A 13,388-nucleotide genomic window follows, 5' to 3' on the forward strand; every position below is an offset into this window, starting at 1 on the left:
GATTGGTTCTTCTTCTAAGTATCCGGTGCAGCCATCGGATGCTAGTGAGGACCAGATCCCACTAGTACTTCACACCGGGAACAGCTAGGCTTTGCTGAAATTGTATTTGTGGTTACACTGTATCCTTTGCTGAAATTGTATTTGTGGTTATACTGTATCCTTTGGATTTATCCCTTTTCCGGGCAGACCATCTCACTATCTCAGCAGTGTGCGATTTCTAAAAACATGCAATAGGAATTCTAGCCCATGGTACCACCACAGCCGTTGATTCCGCATCTAGCAAGCGCCAAGCAGGTGGCACCGTCAGCAGGTAGGCTGACAGAGCTGGAGCAGAAGGCGTGTAGTAGCAGAGCAGTGGAGGTGTGTAACCAAACATGGAGAACTCCTCCTTCCCCTGCCTCTGCTTGGGTGGAAGGAATAAGAAGACACCACCTGCACCGGCAACGGAATCAGCTATACACGGCGTCGCTGCATTCAGCTTCAAGGAGTTATCGGCAGCGACGAGGAAGTTCAGAAAGGACTACCTCATAGGCAAGGAGGAGGGTCTCTACAAGGCGTATCTTAAAAGTGTGAACCAGGTACGGTGATGATCTATGGAGTCTATCTAACTCTTTGTTTGTCACTTCATATCTTGATCTCTTTTCTGGTTTCCTTCGTACCCTCTTGCGTCGACTGAACCGCGCTACACTAGTAGTAGAAACCCCCCTTCCCCAGTTGTACACTTGTACGTGATCGTCCACAGTTGTGGTCGAAATCGCTATCTCCCCAGCCCCTGCTTCTCCCGGAAAATCGGATCCCGCCGCTGCTGTTGTCCTCCTCCCAGCGTGCCCCATTTAGCTGCCTCCTCGCCCGGCGCACCAACCGCCTCTCCGATCCTCCACCGCGAGGCTCCACTTCCCCTTACGCCCAGTCCCCGTGTGAACAGATAGTTCAATTGATGCAAATATCAAGTGGTAGATGATCTGTGGGAATGATTCATTGCCATAGTATGTGAGAAGGCAATGCTTCCTCCTTTTGGTTATACAATTTTATTTCCCCACAATTAGCATATCTACTACTGCATCATATAGGGATGTGATTTAGTGAAGCCCAGTATGTTTAAGATTACATCATACATGCAGAACTTAGGTTTTTGCTGGTCACCAGTTTTGGAAACACACTTAAGAAATGATTGAGGTCAAACTTACAGTCGGCTTAAGATGGGCTGCTGGTAGAATTCGTATATGTTCAACTTAGGAAAAGTAAGCAAGGGGAGTTTCCCTGATTCTAACTACAACTGAACGAGGCTATTAGAGATTCTTATCTGAACAATATTTGGTCAATATCATCTTGATATCTCGTTATCACTTCTGGATTTGTATTTTAATCTCCTAGCTTCAACGTGATCACTTGATAGATACCTCTGTATTAGATACGGCCACTTTGGATTGCGTGTGGATGCTCTTGATTATACTACTCCCTCCGTCTAAAAATAGGTGTATCTCTAACTAAAATGCATACATCCGTATCTAGATAAAAGTGAGACACCTCTTTTTAGAGGAGGGAGTACTTTTTTTCCATTTTCTAACATGCTATATTTTCTTCACGGTTGACTAAAGATAAGCGAGAGATCCCAGATGAGTTAATAGGAGAATATCGATTTGCTGTCCCTAGCAGAGTAATTTGCACCCTTTTCTAGTATACTAAAAGTAAAATTGGGAAATTTAATGCAAACGCATTTCTTGGCTATATCACGAACTGTGCTTCTGTATGGAGAACGTACATGTTGAACAAGTGACGTGCAGTGGTTCAAACTTCAAAGCACTGATAGCAAGGTTAGTTCCCTATTCCTCTGTTTGGTTCTTAAGTTTCTATCACGCTCAGGGCAAACTAGCTGTGTGGTTGTCGGCTGAGGAGTTCCTGCTAGGGCCACGGCTAGCTATACGTCTCTGCAGACGCTGTCGAGTTCAAACTCATCAGTGGCCATACATCCTTCGTGCTCTTGCAACAGAAGCAGCACGATGCTTGACAACCTACTGTTATAATCCTACTAGTATCTGGATGAATTGTCTCACACGAGCATAGACATTTGAGTTCAAATCTCCGATTACAAGAGATACAAAGGAATTTGGGGATGAGATGTAGAGGAAGCAGCAAGATGAGAAAACAAGAGCAGAGTGGGTGAGATGCGGAAGTTTCGGTTCGCCGTAGTCATGGATGCCGTGTACAGGCGTCTCTCCTTTCCTTTTATGCATCACCGTGTCCAATCTTTGGCGTCGTAGCGAGTGGACGGTATCTTGCCCCGTTTTGACCTCCTGAGTTGGGCTGGCTCTTGCTTTTGGTCCACCTCTTCAGACTGGTCGATGTTGCCTTTCTTCTCAGCTTCAGTTATTTCCTGTTGCTCGTCACTTGTTGTCGTAGATGTCTGTAGGTCCCTAACACCTACCGAGATTTTATGACTTCTCATGTACGGAGTATATATATAATATATCTTTGTCATTGTTTTAAGAGCCCAAACACTTATTCTGCTCTTCCCAATGTTGCAAAGGGTGTTTTGGAAATTGCTTTAGTTCAATATAGATATATGAAGTCTGCTTGCAAGCTAAATGAATTCTCAGTACTTAGCTGAAGACTTCAAGATAGTCATAACCTCTTATGTGTGTGTTGATCAAAATGTTAAAGTTGTCCTATCTCAAATTTGCAAAGTGAATAGATATTTATTTATTCCCCTATAATATTTGCCAAGCTAATTAAATGCACGGGCACCTGACTAGCTACTAGTAGCTAGTAAATATTAAATATTTTGAATTTTCTGATATATCAGGTTGTTGCGATAAAGATTCAGGTGGTTGTTGATAATAGCAGATCAACCGAGCAAGGCAACAGCAGGGAGGAGTTCCTTTCCCATGTCCGAATGCTGAGCAGGCTGCGCCACAGAAATGTCGTCGATTTCATTGGCTACTGCGCCGATGACCATCACAGGATCTTGGTCCACGAGTTCATGCCATTGTGCTCTCTCCAAGATCACCTCCACGGTATGCAAAATAAATGTTCAATTTCTGCTCCATGATATGTTGGGTTGCTTGAGTTAACTCGAAATTAGTTAATTAAGTGGATCCTGTATGTACATTGTGATCCTCAGATTCAGATCCTTCTCGAGATAAAGCGGCACGGCTGGACTGGAATTCAAGGATGAAGATTGCCGTCGGTGTATCCAAAGGACTGGGTTATCTGCACGAGCATGGCGTGGTGTACCGAGGCATGCAATGTTCAAACATCTTGCTTGGAGATGGGTACCACCCAAAGCTGTCCGAACCCGGAATGGCAGAGCTTGGCAGGCCTCAGGTTGACATCGAAAATACCCAATGTCTCAAAAGGGTGGCATTCGGATATCTTGCCCCTGAGACCACCATAACTGGTTGGCTGTCCATGGAGTCGGACGTGTACAGCTTCGGCGTAGTGCTGCTGGTGATGATCACGGGAAGGAGGGCGTTCGATAGCAGCCCGGCCGTCAAGGGGGAGCCACGCCTCGCCGCATGGGTAACTGGCCGATTAATTTGGTGCATCCTGTAATGAGTTTATCAATGACCGGTGTGGTTTTTTGCTGTTGGATATCAGGCCCAGCCATTGTTGGAAGACAGCAGCAAGTTTCCCGGAATGGTAGACCCGGCGTTGGAGGGCCGTTACGCATTGGCAGGATTGAACAGGGCCATGGATCTTGTTTCCACCTGCATCCGCGAACACCCGGCCATGAGACCGTCCATCGGCACCGTCATTGAAGCTCTCACTCACATCGCCGACAGTCCAGCTGAACCACTTGGCACCTCAACCAGCTTGATAGGAGAGAAATGAGCCCGCGACATGCAGATGCATCGATGATGGAGTTGCTTGGTGAGGAAATGTGGAATAATTAGCCAGTTCTTGGCCTGCTTTAGACGGTTCAGCACAATCATGTACAACATACAGAGGTTAATTGGCCAGTATCAATGGATTTTTTTTTTCTGTTTTTCCAACTGAGCTAGCCCCATTCCATTACTCACATAATGGAAATAACAAGTCTGTTACAAAGCAAGTGAAAGGAAGAAAGAAAGGGACAGGAGAGAAAGTTGGAAAAAAAGAAGGTACTATCAGGAAACCCGCTACGGATGTTCGCCCTCGAACATCCCTACGGGGCAAAAACCTGATAGTAGAATTCCCCCTAACCAAGTTCATATTACATGGAAAACCCAGTTCATAAAATCTCACAACCTATAAAAACGAACATCATTCATCCCGCAGTCAGAAGCAGACAGTTGATCCTGCCAGACCTTCCAGCAACAGAAGCCTTCGACCTTGTACCAGCCACCTCTGACACCTTCTTCATGATTTGGTCAGCACCAGCACAAATAGCCTTCTTCTCCTCAGCATTGTTGAGACGTGCCCAATGTTTTAGAAACGAGCACACACTGAAGAAAATAGTAAGAGGAAAAAAGTGTAGTGGAGCACGTGCTCCTTGCCTGCGCACGCGTATCGCCGTCGTTGGTGCTTTTTTGAGATACGAGAAATTATTTCACGTGTGCAGGTGTTTAGCAGGTGCAGCGGTGTCTCTTATCCTCATGCTCCTGTAGCATAAGTTGACCTTTCTGTTTGTTTGTCTCGTACTGTCCATACACAGCTGACTGCCCTGGCATTACACACATCTCTGGGAGGCCGCAACACTTTCTCGCATCTATCCTCTTCGTATTTATCAAACTGAGCCCGTCCCCAAGCTCCTCCATAGGATTTATTTCTGGGAGAGGCAAGAATGAGTAAATGGGGGTGCTGGGCTACATAGGTCGCTGGGTACTTAAGCGTCATCAGGTTTCCGCGTTCTGCCACCGCTAGGTCGACCTTCAAGGCTTCAACCAGCTCGCCGTGCCACCCCGGCCGCTGGGAGATATTTATCCGCCGGCTTCGCCACCATGGATGCTCCTGCTCCATCTCTTCGTGTCCTCTACAACAACGTCCATCACTTTTTCTGCTGGCTACGCCGTATCCTAGAACGCAGGTCCACGCACTGCTCTCCCTGTTAAACCAACGAACTGAAGAATCTCATAGCAGGCTGGTGTACGCTACAGAGCAAGATCCTAACGGATTAGTTAGCAATCCTGGAGTACCTTCCAAGGCATACTGTAATCGGATAACTACCAAGGAGATAGGAACTAGTTAGTTCAGATTGTATTCGTTGTTATCTGTTGTAACCCTAACATATATATATATATATATATATATATATATATATGTATGTATGTATGTATGTATGTATGTATGTGTGTGTGTGTGTGTGATGATAGCCGATGCTAGAGGCACGGCAATCCAATCTAGTTCCTGTGTTTTATATGGTATCAGAGCCTATTGCTCTTAGCCAGCCATGACAACCTCAACTCAAAGCTCCACCGTCTCCACCTCCATAAGCTCCACCTCCCCCACCCAGATGCCTTCCTTGCCGTCGCTCTGCAGCTCCATCACCGTCCGGCTCGACCGTGAGATCTTTAGTGACAAAAATTGCTCTTTGTTGCAGGTCATGTACAGATGTACATGTATTCTCCGTTCATGGTTACCTCTTCAGGGAGTGGAGAACCGAGACCTATTTACGGAGGTCTGTACACGGTTGGAGGCTACGGCGAGGGATACTTTTTTCCTACATGGGTAGCAACATAATCTACGGATAGATGCCCCACCTACACCTTAGGCGTTATATGATTCATCGTTCCGATATGTATCTCGCCTAGTTTTTATTTTTTATCCTTTTGGACTTGAGACAACAAAACGGCTGTGTGCATCCTGGTTATGCAGAGGCTGGATGTAATTGCTTCTTAAAGTAATAAAGCATCCTTTATCAAAAAATCTGCTTTGGAAGGCGCAGGTCGTCCCGACGCTCCACAGCTACGAGCTGATCGGGTACATCGACGGTACCTGCACGGCGCCTCCCAAGACGATCCCGGCCGCTGAGGCCAACGCGGAGCCTGTGCCGAACCCGGCATACGCGGAGTGGTTCCTCCGCGATCAGCTGCTGCTTAGTGCACTTCTCGCGCCCCTGACGCCCGAAACGATCGGACAGGTTCTGTTCCTACCGACGGCGGTTCAGGTATGGGCTACGCTTGCTAATATGTTTGCCTCACGATCCAAGGCACGCATGGTGCAGCTCCGTACGCAGCTTGGCAACACCAAGAAGAAGGAGAAATCCATGAGCGAGTACTTCCACTTCATGAAGAACCTGGCGGACACGATGGCCTCCATCGGCTATCCCATCGGCGAGGAGGAAACCGCCTCCTACATCCTCGCTGGTCTTGGCGAGCGATACGACTCGCTCGTCACGTCCATCACGGTCTCCGACAACCTCACCCTCGACGATCTGTACGCACACCTGGTGAGCTACGAGACCAGGACCGGACCGGCACCTGCATCACCGGTTCAGGAGTTCTCCTACTCCGGCAACAACGCCATGCGTGGCGGACGCGGCTTTGGTCGAGGAGGCCGCGGACGTGGCCGTGGCCATCCTGGTGGCCAAGGTGGCCGCAACGGAGGATACCGTGGCGATGGCGGCTGCGGCGACGGCGCTGGACGCGGCAACGGCGGGGGACGTGGACGGGAGAAGTCCACCTGCCAGATTTGTGGCACGTACGGGCACGACGCGCTCCGTTGCTACTCACGCTTCGACCACAACATCCAGCCGATGACACGCTCCACGGCACACGCTTCAGCACCATCCTCATCGAACTCTGAGTACTACTCTGTCGACCCCAACTGGTACATGGACTCCGGCGCCACCGACCACATGACTGCCGATCTCGAGCGCCTCACCACCCATGATCGCTACAAGGGAAACGATCAGGTCCACGTTGCGAATGGATCAGGTTTGAACATCTCACACATTGGCAATTCTTTGATTTCTGGTTTCAGTCGTTCACTTCATCTGAAAAACGTCCTTCGTGTTCCTAGAATCAGTAAAAACTTGCTATCTACCCATAAGCTTACCCTTGATAATAATGCATATGTTGAACTTCATCCGTATTATTTTTTCATAAAGGATCAAACAACGAAGGCCACCATCCTGGAAGGTAAATGCCAAGGCGGCCTCTACCCTGTGCCAGCCATCACACGACGCCAAGCCTTCCACACCACCAAACCTTCCCAAGATATTTGGCACAGGAGACTCGGTCATCCATCTTCGCAAGTCGTCGCCTCAATACTTCGGTCAAATAAATTAGAGTCATCCTCTTTTGCATTAGGAGAGCCCCATGTCTGCGATGCTTGTCAGCAGGCCAAGGCGCGTCAGCTACCATTTGAATTGTCTACTCGCGTGTCCACCGAACCTCTTGCTCTTGTGCACTCCGATGTGTGGGGGCCTGCAATAAAATCCTCTAGTCGTTATCACTACTATGTAAGTTTCTTGGATGACTATAGTAAGTTTGTTTGGGTTTATTTGTTGAGACACAAATCTGATGTTGAAAAAGTCTTTTACCAATTCCAAAATCGTGTAGAACGACAACTTGGTACAAAAATACGATCGGTCCAATCGGATTGGGGAGGTGAATACCACAAACTTCATCAATATTTCCAGAACGTAGGCATTGAACATCGAGTATCGTGCCCCGCATACTCGCCAACAAAACGGTGCCATTGAGCGTAAGCATCGTCACCTAGTTGAGACCGCTCTTAGTCTTCTCGCTCAAGCCTCCATGCCCAAGCGTTTTTGGGATGAAGCCATTCTCTTCGCTGCCTATCTCATAAATCGAATGCCTAGTCGTGTCATTCATAACTATACTCCCATTGAGCTTCTCACCAAACATAAACCAAACTACCAAGTTTTACGCACATTCGGCTGTGCGTGTTGGCCCAACTTACGATCATACAATGCCCATAAACTTGAGTTTCGCTCCCGACAATGTGTTTTTCTGGGCTATTCCCCTCTTCATCACGGATACAAATGCCTAGATCGCTCCACAGGACGTGTCTATTTATCGCGAGATATGGTATTTGATGAGCTCGTCTTTCCATTCTCTGATGGGCCATCTTCTGTTATTAATCCTTATCACGAACATGCCGTTCTCTTTCACCCACGACTGAACCAGATTCAGCTTTGCCAACGTGTGCTGATATGATACCTGCTTCTGTTACTAACATGGACTCTCCAGATCGAAGTACTCTTGTGCATGCAGGGGGATCCGCACCAGCGCATCAGGCCGCAGCTCCTGGCGGACCATGCACCTGATCGGCTCATGAACCGGTCTCTCCAGCAGATTCACCTGGAACTCCCACGTCTTCGGCCTCGTCTCCTGCCACACCAGGCTTTGCGACCGACTCGCTCGAGCCGTCTAGCCGTGACTCGACCAGCCTAGAGTCGGCGCCTCCATCCGCGGATGATACTGAGCCCAATCCTGATGACCGTCATGGACCTGGTCCTTCTCATCAGATGCGAACTCGTCAATGTGCAGGCGTGGTGCGGCCTGTTAAGCTTTTTGATGGTATCGTTCGCTATGACGCTACCAAGCGTTCCTTCCTTGCTGTTGCTGAACCAGGCAACCTTGCTGATGCTCTTGCCACTCCTGAATGGCGCTCCGCTATGAATGATGAACATGTTGCACTGTTGAAAAATGCCACCTGGCGCCTTGTCCCTCCTCCGATCGGACACAACATCATCGGTTGTAAATGGATCTACAAGATCAAGCAGAAGCCAGATGGTACCGTTGACCGCTACAAAGCCCGCTTGGTTGCTCAGGGTTTTTCGCAGCGGTTTGGGGTTGACTATGCTGACACCTTCAGCCCGGTTGTCAAACCAACCACTGTACGCATCATTCTTGCCCTTGCCGTTTCTCGGAATTGGAGCCTCCGACAAGTTGACATCCAGAACGCTTTTTTGCACGGGGAGCTACATGAAGAAGTATATATGCATCAGCCGCCTGGATTCATTGATCATAAACGCCCAAATTTCGTGTGTAAACTTCAGAAATCGTTATATGGTTTGAAACAGGCTCCGAGAGCTTGGTACTCTACTCTCAGTCAGAAGGTGCAGTCACTTGGTTTTCAGAGGTCAAAAGCAGATACCTCTCTGTTCTTTCTTCGTCGAGGAAGAATTACAATATATATGCTCATCTACGTAGATGACATCATCATTGCCAGCTCCTGTGATAGAGTAACTGATCGCCTAATAGCTCAACTCAGAGATGCTTTTGCAGTGAAGGATCTTGGTCCCCTTACATATTTTCTTGGAGTTGAGGTCACAGCGACACGAGATGGTTTATCTCTGACACAGTCCAAATATGCAGCAGACTTGCTTCTTCGGCTGAACATGCACACTTGCAATTCTGTGCCTACGCCCATGTCAAGCACATAGCGTCTCAGCAAGGAGAGTGGAACCCCTCTGAATGCAGATGATACATTCAAATATAGAAGCACTGTTGGCGAACTTCAGTACTTGTGCCTCACACGCCCTGACTTGGATTTTGCAGTGAATAAAACATGTCAGTTCTTGCAACAACCGACGGACATACACTGGGCTGCTGTAAAACGAGTTCTGCGATACATACAGGGTACACTGCAGCTAGGCATATCCATTCGAAAATCAGGTTCAGTTGAGTTGAGTGCATACTCAGATGCAGATTGGGCAGGATGCCCCGACGACCGTCGATCAACCGGAGGGTTTGCAATTTATCTTGGACCCAACCTGGTGTCTTGGAGCGCCAGGAAACAACCAACCGTCTCTCGATCATCCACGGAAGCTGAATACAAAGCCATTGCAAATGCAACGGCAGAACTAAGATGGATTCAGTCATTGTTGATGGAGATTGGTGTGGTACAAGGTCAAGCTCCTACACTATGGTGTGATAATCTTGGAGCCATTTTCCTTACAGCTAATCCAGTGTTTCACGCACGGGCGAAACACATCGAAGTCGATTTTCATTTTGTTCGTGAGAAAGTGGCAGCTGGTGACATAGGCATGCCCAATGGGCCTGCCGAAGATGGTACCCGGGGTTTACTAAAGGCCCACGACTCGAAGAATAAGAAGAATCGGAAGCCCAAGTTATTATTAAGGAAAGCTAGAGTTGTATTAGGAAATACTACTTGTAATCTTGCGGGATGGGTTGGAAACCCCCCCGGACTCTGTAACTTGTGTATTACGAATCCCTCGGCTCCGCCTCCTATATAAGGGGGAGTCGAGGGACAAAGAAAGCATCGATTCATTGTTCCATGCAACCCTAGTTTTCACATCGTCGAGCACTTTTCGGCTGAAACCTTCGAGATCTACTTGCCCTCTACTTCCAACTAAAACCCTAGTCTACAATCTGTAGGCATTGATAAGTTAATCCCTTGTCAATTGGCGCCATCTGTGGGAAAGAGAGGGATTAACTTGTCAATTGGCGTCGTCTGTGGGAATTAGAGGCGTCAAGGATCTGATCTCGATGGCACGTTCAAGATCGTCGACTTCGTCAACTGCAAGCAACGCGATGGACAGAGGTAAACAGATCGAAACTGGTCTAGTCGATTTTGTTCCTCGCCCGCCCTCCCGTTTGGATGCATATGCGTATCTGGAGGAGCCTATGGAGATGACGTTCAGAAGGTTTCACTTTCGCGTCGAGAAAGAAGGAGCGTATCGTCTCGAAATTCCGATCTCGTCGGGATTATCAGCGGTCGATCCCGATTTTTCAAGTTCTACATCGTCAATCGAGTCAGGCGACGAGGAGATTTCGTCGCCACGCTTCATCAGCACCACGGCAAGCGAAAAACTCGCCAAGATCTTCAGCGACATGTCTTTCGAGTCATCTGCGGACTCCGATATAAGCGATGACTCGAGCAACATCGACAGCTTCAACTTCATCGACAGATCCACTATTGTTGGAGAGGTCTTCACCAATCTCTATGATGGTGTCACCAAACCCAACATGGTTCAGTATCCAAAATATCATCAGATCTATGCAATCGGAGATCCGAGTCGCCCACAAGAGGAGTCATCAGAGAACTTTGACGAGGCGGGAAATCCATATGTCGATCCTGCAGATCTCACGAGAGGTCTAGGAACAAAATATATCGGACCAGGAACACGAGAGATGGTGCGATTTCCGCAGGAAGTATGGGATCGAGTCGCAAGAGCTATTAATGGTACAGAGCCAATGACCGTAAGGCGACACCTGAGGAGTTACAAGCATATCAATATAGGCTTGCACGTACCAGGCGGGAGCTCGAGAAGAAGAAAATCGAGTTGGATAGAAGGCAGGAAGTAGCCTCTGCGTCAAGCAGGCGAAGAGCTAACTTGAGTCAACATTCTGATACTTCCGGAGATAGTCACAGAGCAGCTCGAAATAGAGCGAGATCTCGGCTGCAAAGTATACCTAAGGCAGATAGGGAGAATCTGGTTCAAAACCTCGACATGTCCTTTATGTCGATAGACACGAGGGGGAATATCATCCCTAAGACACCAGAAGCTGGATACATGGTGACGCAAGCGTTCATCCTCGCATCCAAGCCACCTCCCGAAGATCCAAGAGAAGCATTGTAAAACATGGCTATGGCAAGAGTTGAAGCCATGGGAACGGCGTTTGTAAATTCGCCTCCCGAAGGATCAGCAAGGCAAAATAGTCCACGACCTACTGCAGCAGCACCAGGTCCCGAGAGAACAAGTGGAGCAAGAGACACAGCAGCACAAGCACGGGTGAACAGAGCACGACAAAATAGAAGGGAACATCGGCATTCCCCAGAGATAGATGACGAGGATATGTGTGGGCTGCCGTGCTTTACAAGGAGGGTCCGGAAAACTCGAGTTCCTTCAGGGTTTAAATTACCCGATAATTTCAAAAAATTCGACGGCCTTCAAGATCCAGAGGATTGGCTAGTCGATTATCTCGAGACGGTGAAGTTGATAGGAGGAACCAGAGCAACAGCCATGCAGAGCATCCAAGTACATCTAAGTGGAGCCGCGCGATCTTGGATAAAGAAGCTTCCTCCGGGTTCCATCGACAGCTGGGAGAGTTTTGAGGATGTGTTCGTCAAGAACATCCGATGCACCTGCAAAAAACCCGCGTCACTAGAAGAGTTGAGATCGTGTCGACAAAAGCATGATGAGTCAATGAGAAAATACATCCAAAGGTGGAACATCATTAAAAACTCGGCAGAGAACATATTAGACGAGAGAGCGATAGATGCGTTCGTAGCAGGAATTCGACGAGGAGACTTTGTCGAGGACTTGGGGAGAACTAACCCAAGGACAGTATCAGCATTGATGGAGATAGCAAACAGGTGGGTAGATGGAGAGGATGCTGTTCACAATAAACGGCACAGGTCGCCTAAAGAGGACCGCAGTCGAAATTTCCAAAATAGGCGACGATTTTCTCGGCAGTACTCGAGTTACGATGCTCCTGGTCAAATCTCGGCTGGGTTTCGAGCAAGCGCTGGAGGAGGAAATAGAGATGAATATCAAAGGAGTAGTGAGCAGCGAGGCGACAATAGAGATGATTCTCGAAATAACAGGCAAAATAGTGGGCCAAGGTTCCAGAGACCTTTCGTGTCCCCCGAGGACATGATGAACGGGCCGTGTCAGATGCATTTTTATCTCGACAACAATGGAAAGAGACAGTCGGGACATTTGCAGAAGGACTGTCGAAATTTTCAAGCAATGCTAAGGTTTGCGGGGCAAGCCAATGCTCAGGCGACAAATAGAAATCCTCAAGGGCCCAGGAGTGAGATCCACTTGCCACCTCCTCCCGCAATTACAGACGAAAATCGACACAAGCTCAGAATAGCGGCAGCACCACAACCACCTCCATACGTTGATCCCAACTCCAACGGTGCGGTCTCGATGATTCAGAAGGGTAGGCCGTCCAATAGAGCTCAGAAAGTAATCTCGCGACAAGTGTTCATGGAAGAGAAGATGCCTCCACCAACGATTGAGTATCTAAATTGGTCAGGGCAGGACATTGGCTTCACAATAGCGGATCACCCGCAGCAAGTTCCTCGACCAGGGCAGTCAGCACTTATCTTACCAACAGTAATTGCAGGATTCGACGTATCTCGAGTATTCATAGATGGAGGCAGCAGTCTAAACCTTATGTACGCAGATACACTAAGGAAGATGAACATATCTCTAGCAAATCTGAAACCAACCGACACACGTTTCCATGGTATCACGCCAGATAAGCCGAGTTATCCGTTGGGGAAGATCAATCTGGATGTTCAGTTTGGGACCCGAGAAAATTACAGAATAGAAAGGCTGGAGTTTGAAGTCGTGGATTTCCCGTCGCAATATCACGCCTTGTTGGGACGACCAGCATATGCCAGGTTTATGGTGGTACCGCACTACACGTACCTGTTATGGAGGATGCCTGGACCTAAAGGACCAATTACCGTCAAAGGAAGTTTTGCGTTAGCCGATAAATACGACAAGGATTTTCATCGAC

At 48.1% G+C, this 13,388-nt stretch overlaps 2 protein-coding genes across 2 annotated transcripts; both read left to right on the forward strand.

Annotated features, from left to right (window-relative positions):
- The first annotated feature begins 68 nt into the window (after positions 1-68).
- Positions 69-3,974, forward strand: LOC127332096 (serine/threonine-protein kinase PBL27). Its single transcript, XM_051358351.2, has 4 exons — positions 69-578; positions 2,804-3,014; positions 3,122-3,519; positions 3,598-3,974. Exons 1-4 carry the CDS (start codon positions 375-377, stop codon positions 3,829-3,831), a joined length of 1,047 nt encoding a protein of 348 aa, XP_051214311.1. The 5' UTR covers positions 69-374; the 3' UTR covers positions 3,832-3,974.
- A 1,394-nt stretch (positions 3,975-5,368) lies between these two features.
- Positions 5,369-9,334, forward strand: LOC139839340 (uncharacterized). The gene is made up of 4 exons (XM_071829390.1): positions 5,369-5,518; positions 5,858-6,854; positions 8,241-8,785; positions 8,972-9,334. The coding sequence occupies exons 1-4, from the start codon at positions 5,369-5,371 to the stop codon at positions 9,332-9,334; spliced, it is 2,055 nt and encodes a 684-aa protein (XP_071685491.1).
- Positions 9,335-13,388: the final 4,054 nt, after the last annotated feature.

This window comes from Lolium perenne, chromosome 4 (assembly GCF_019359855.2).
Source record: "Lolium perenne isolate Kyuss_39 chromosome 4, Kyuss_2.0, whole genome shotgun sequence".
In the NCBI taxonomy this organism is placed as follows: Eukaryota; Viridiplantae; Streptophyta; class Magnoliopsida; order Poales; family Poaceae; genus Lolium; species Lolium perenne.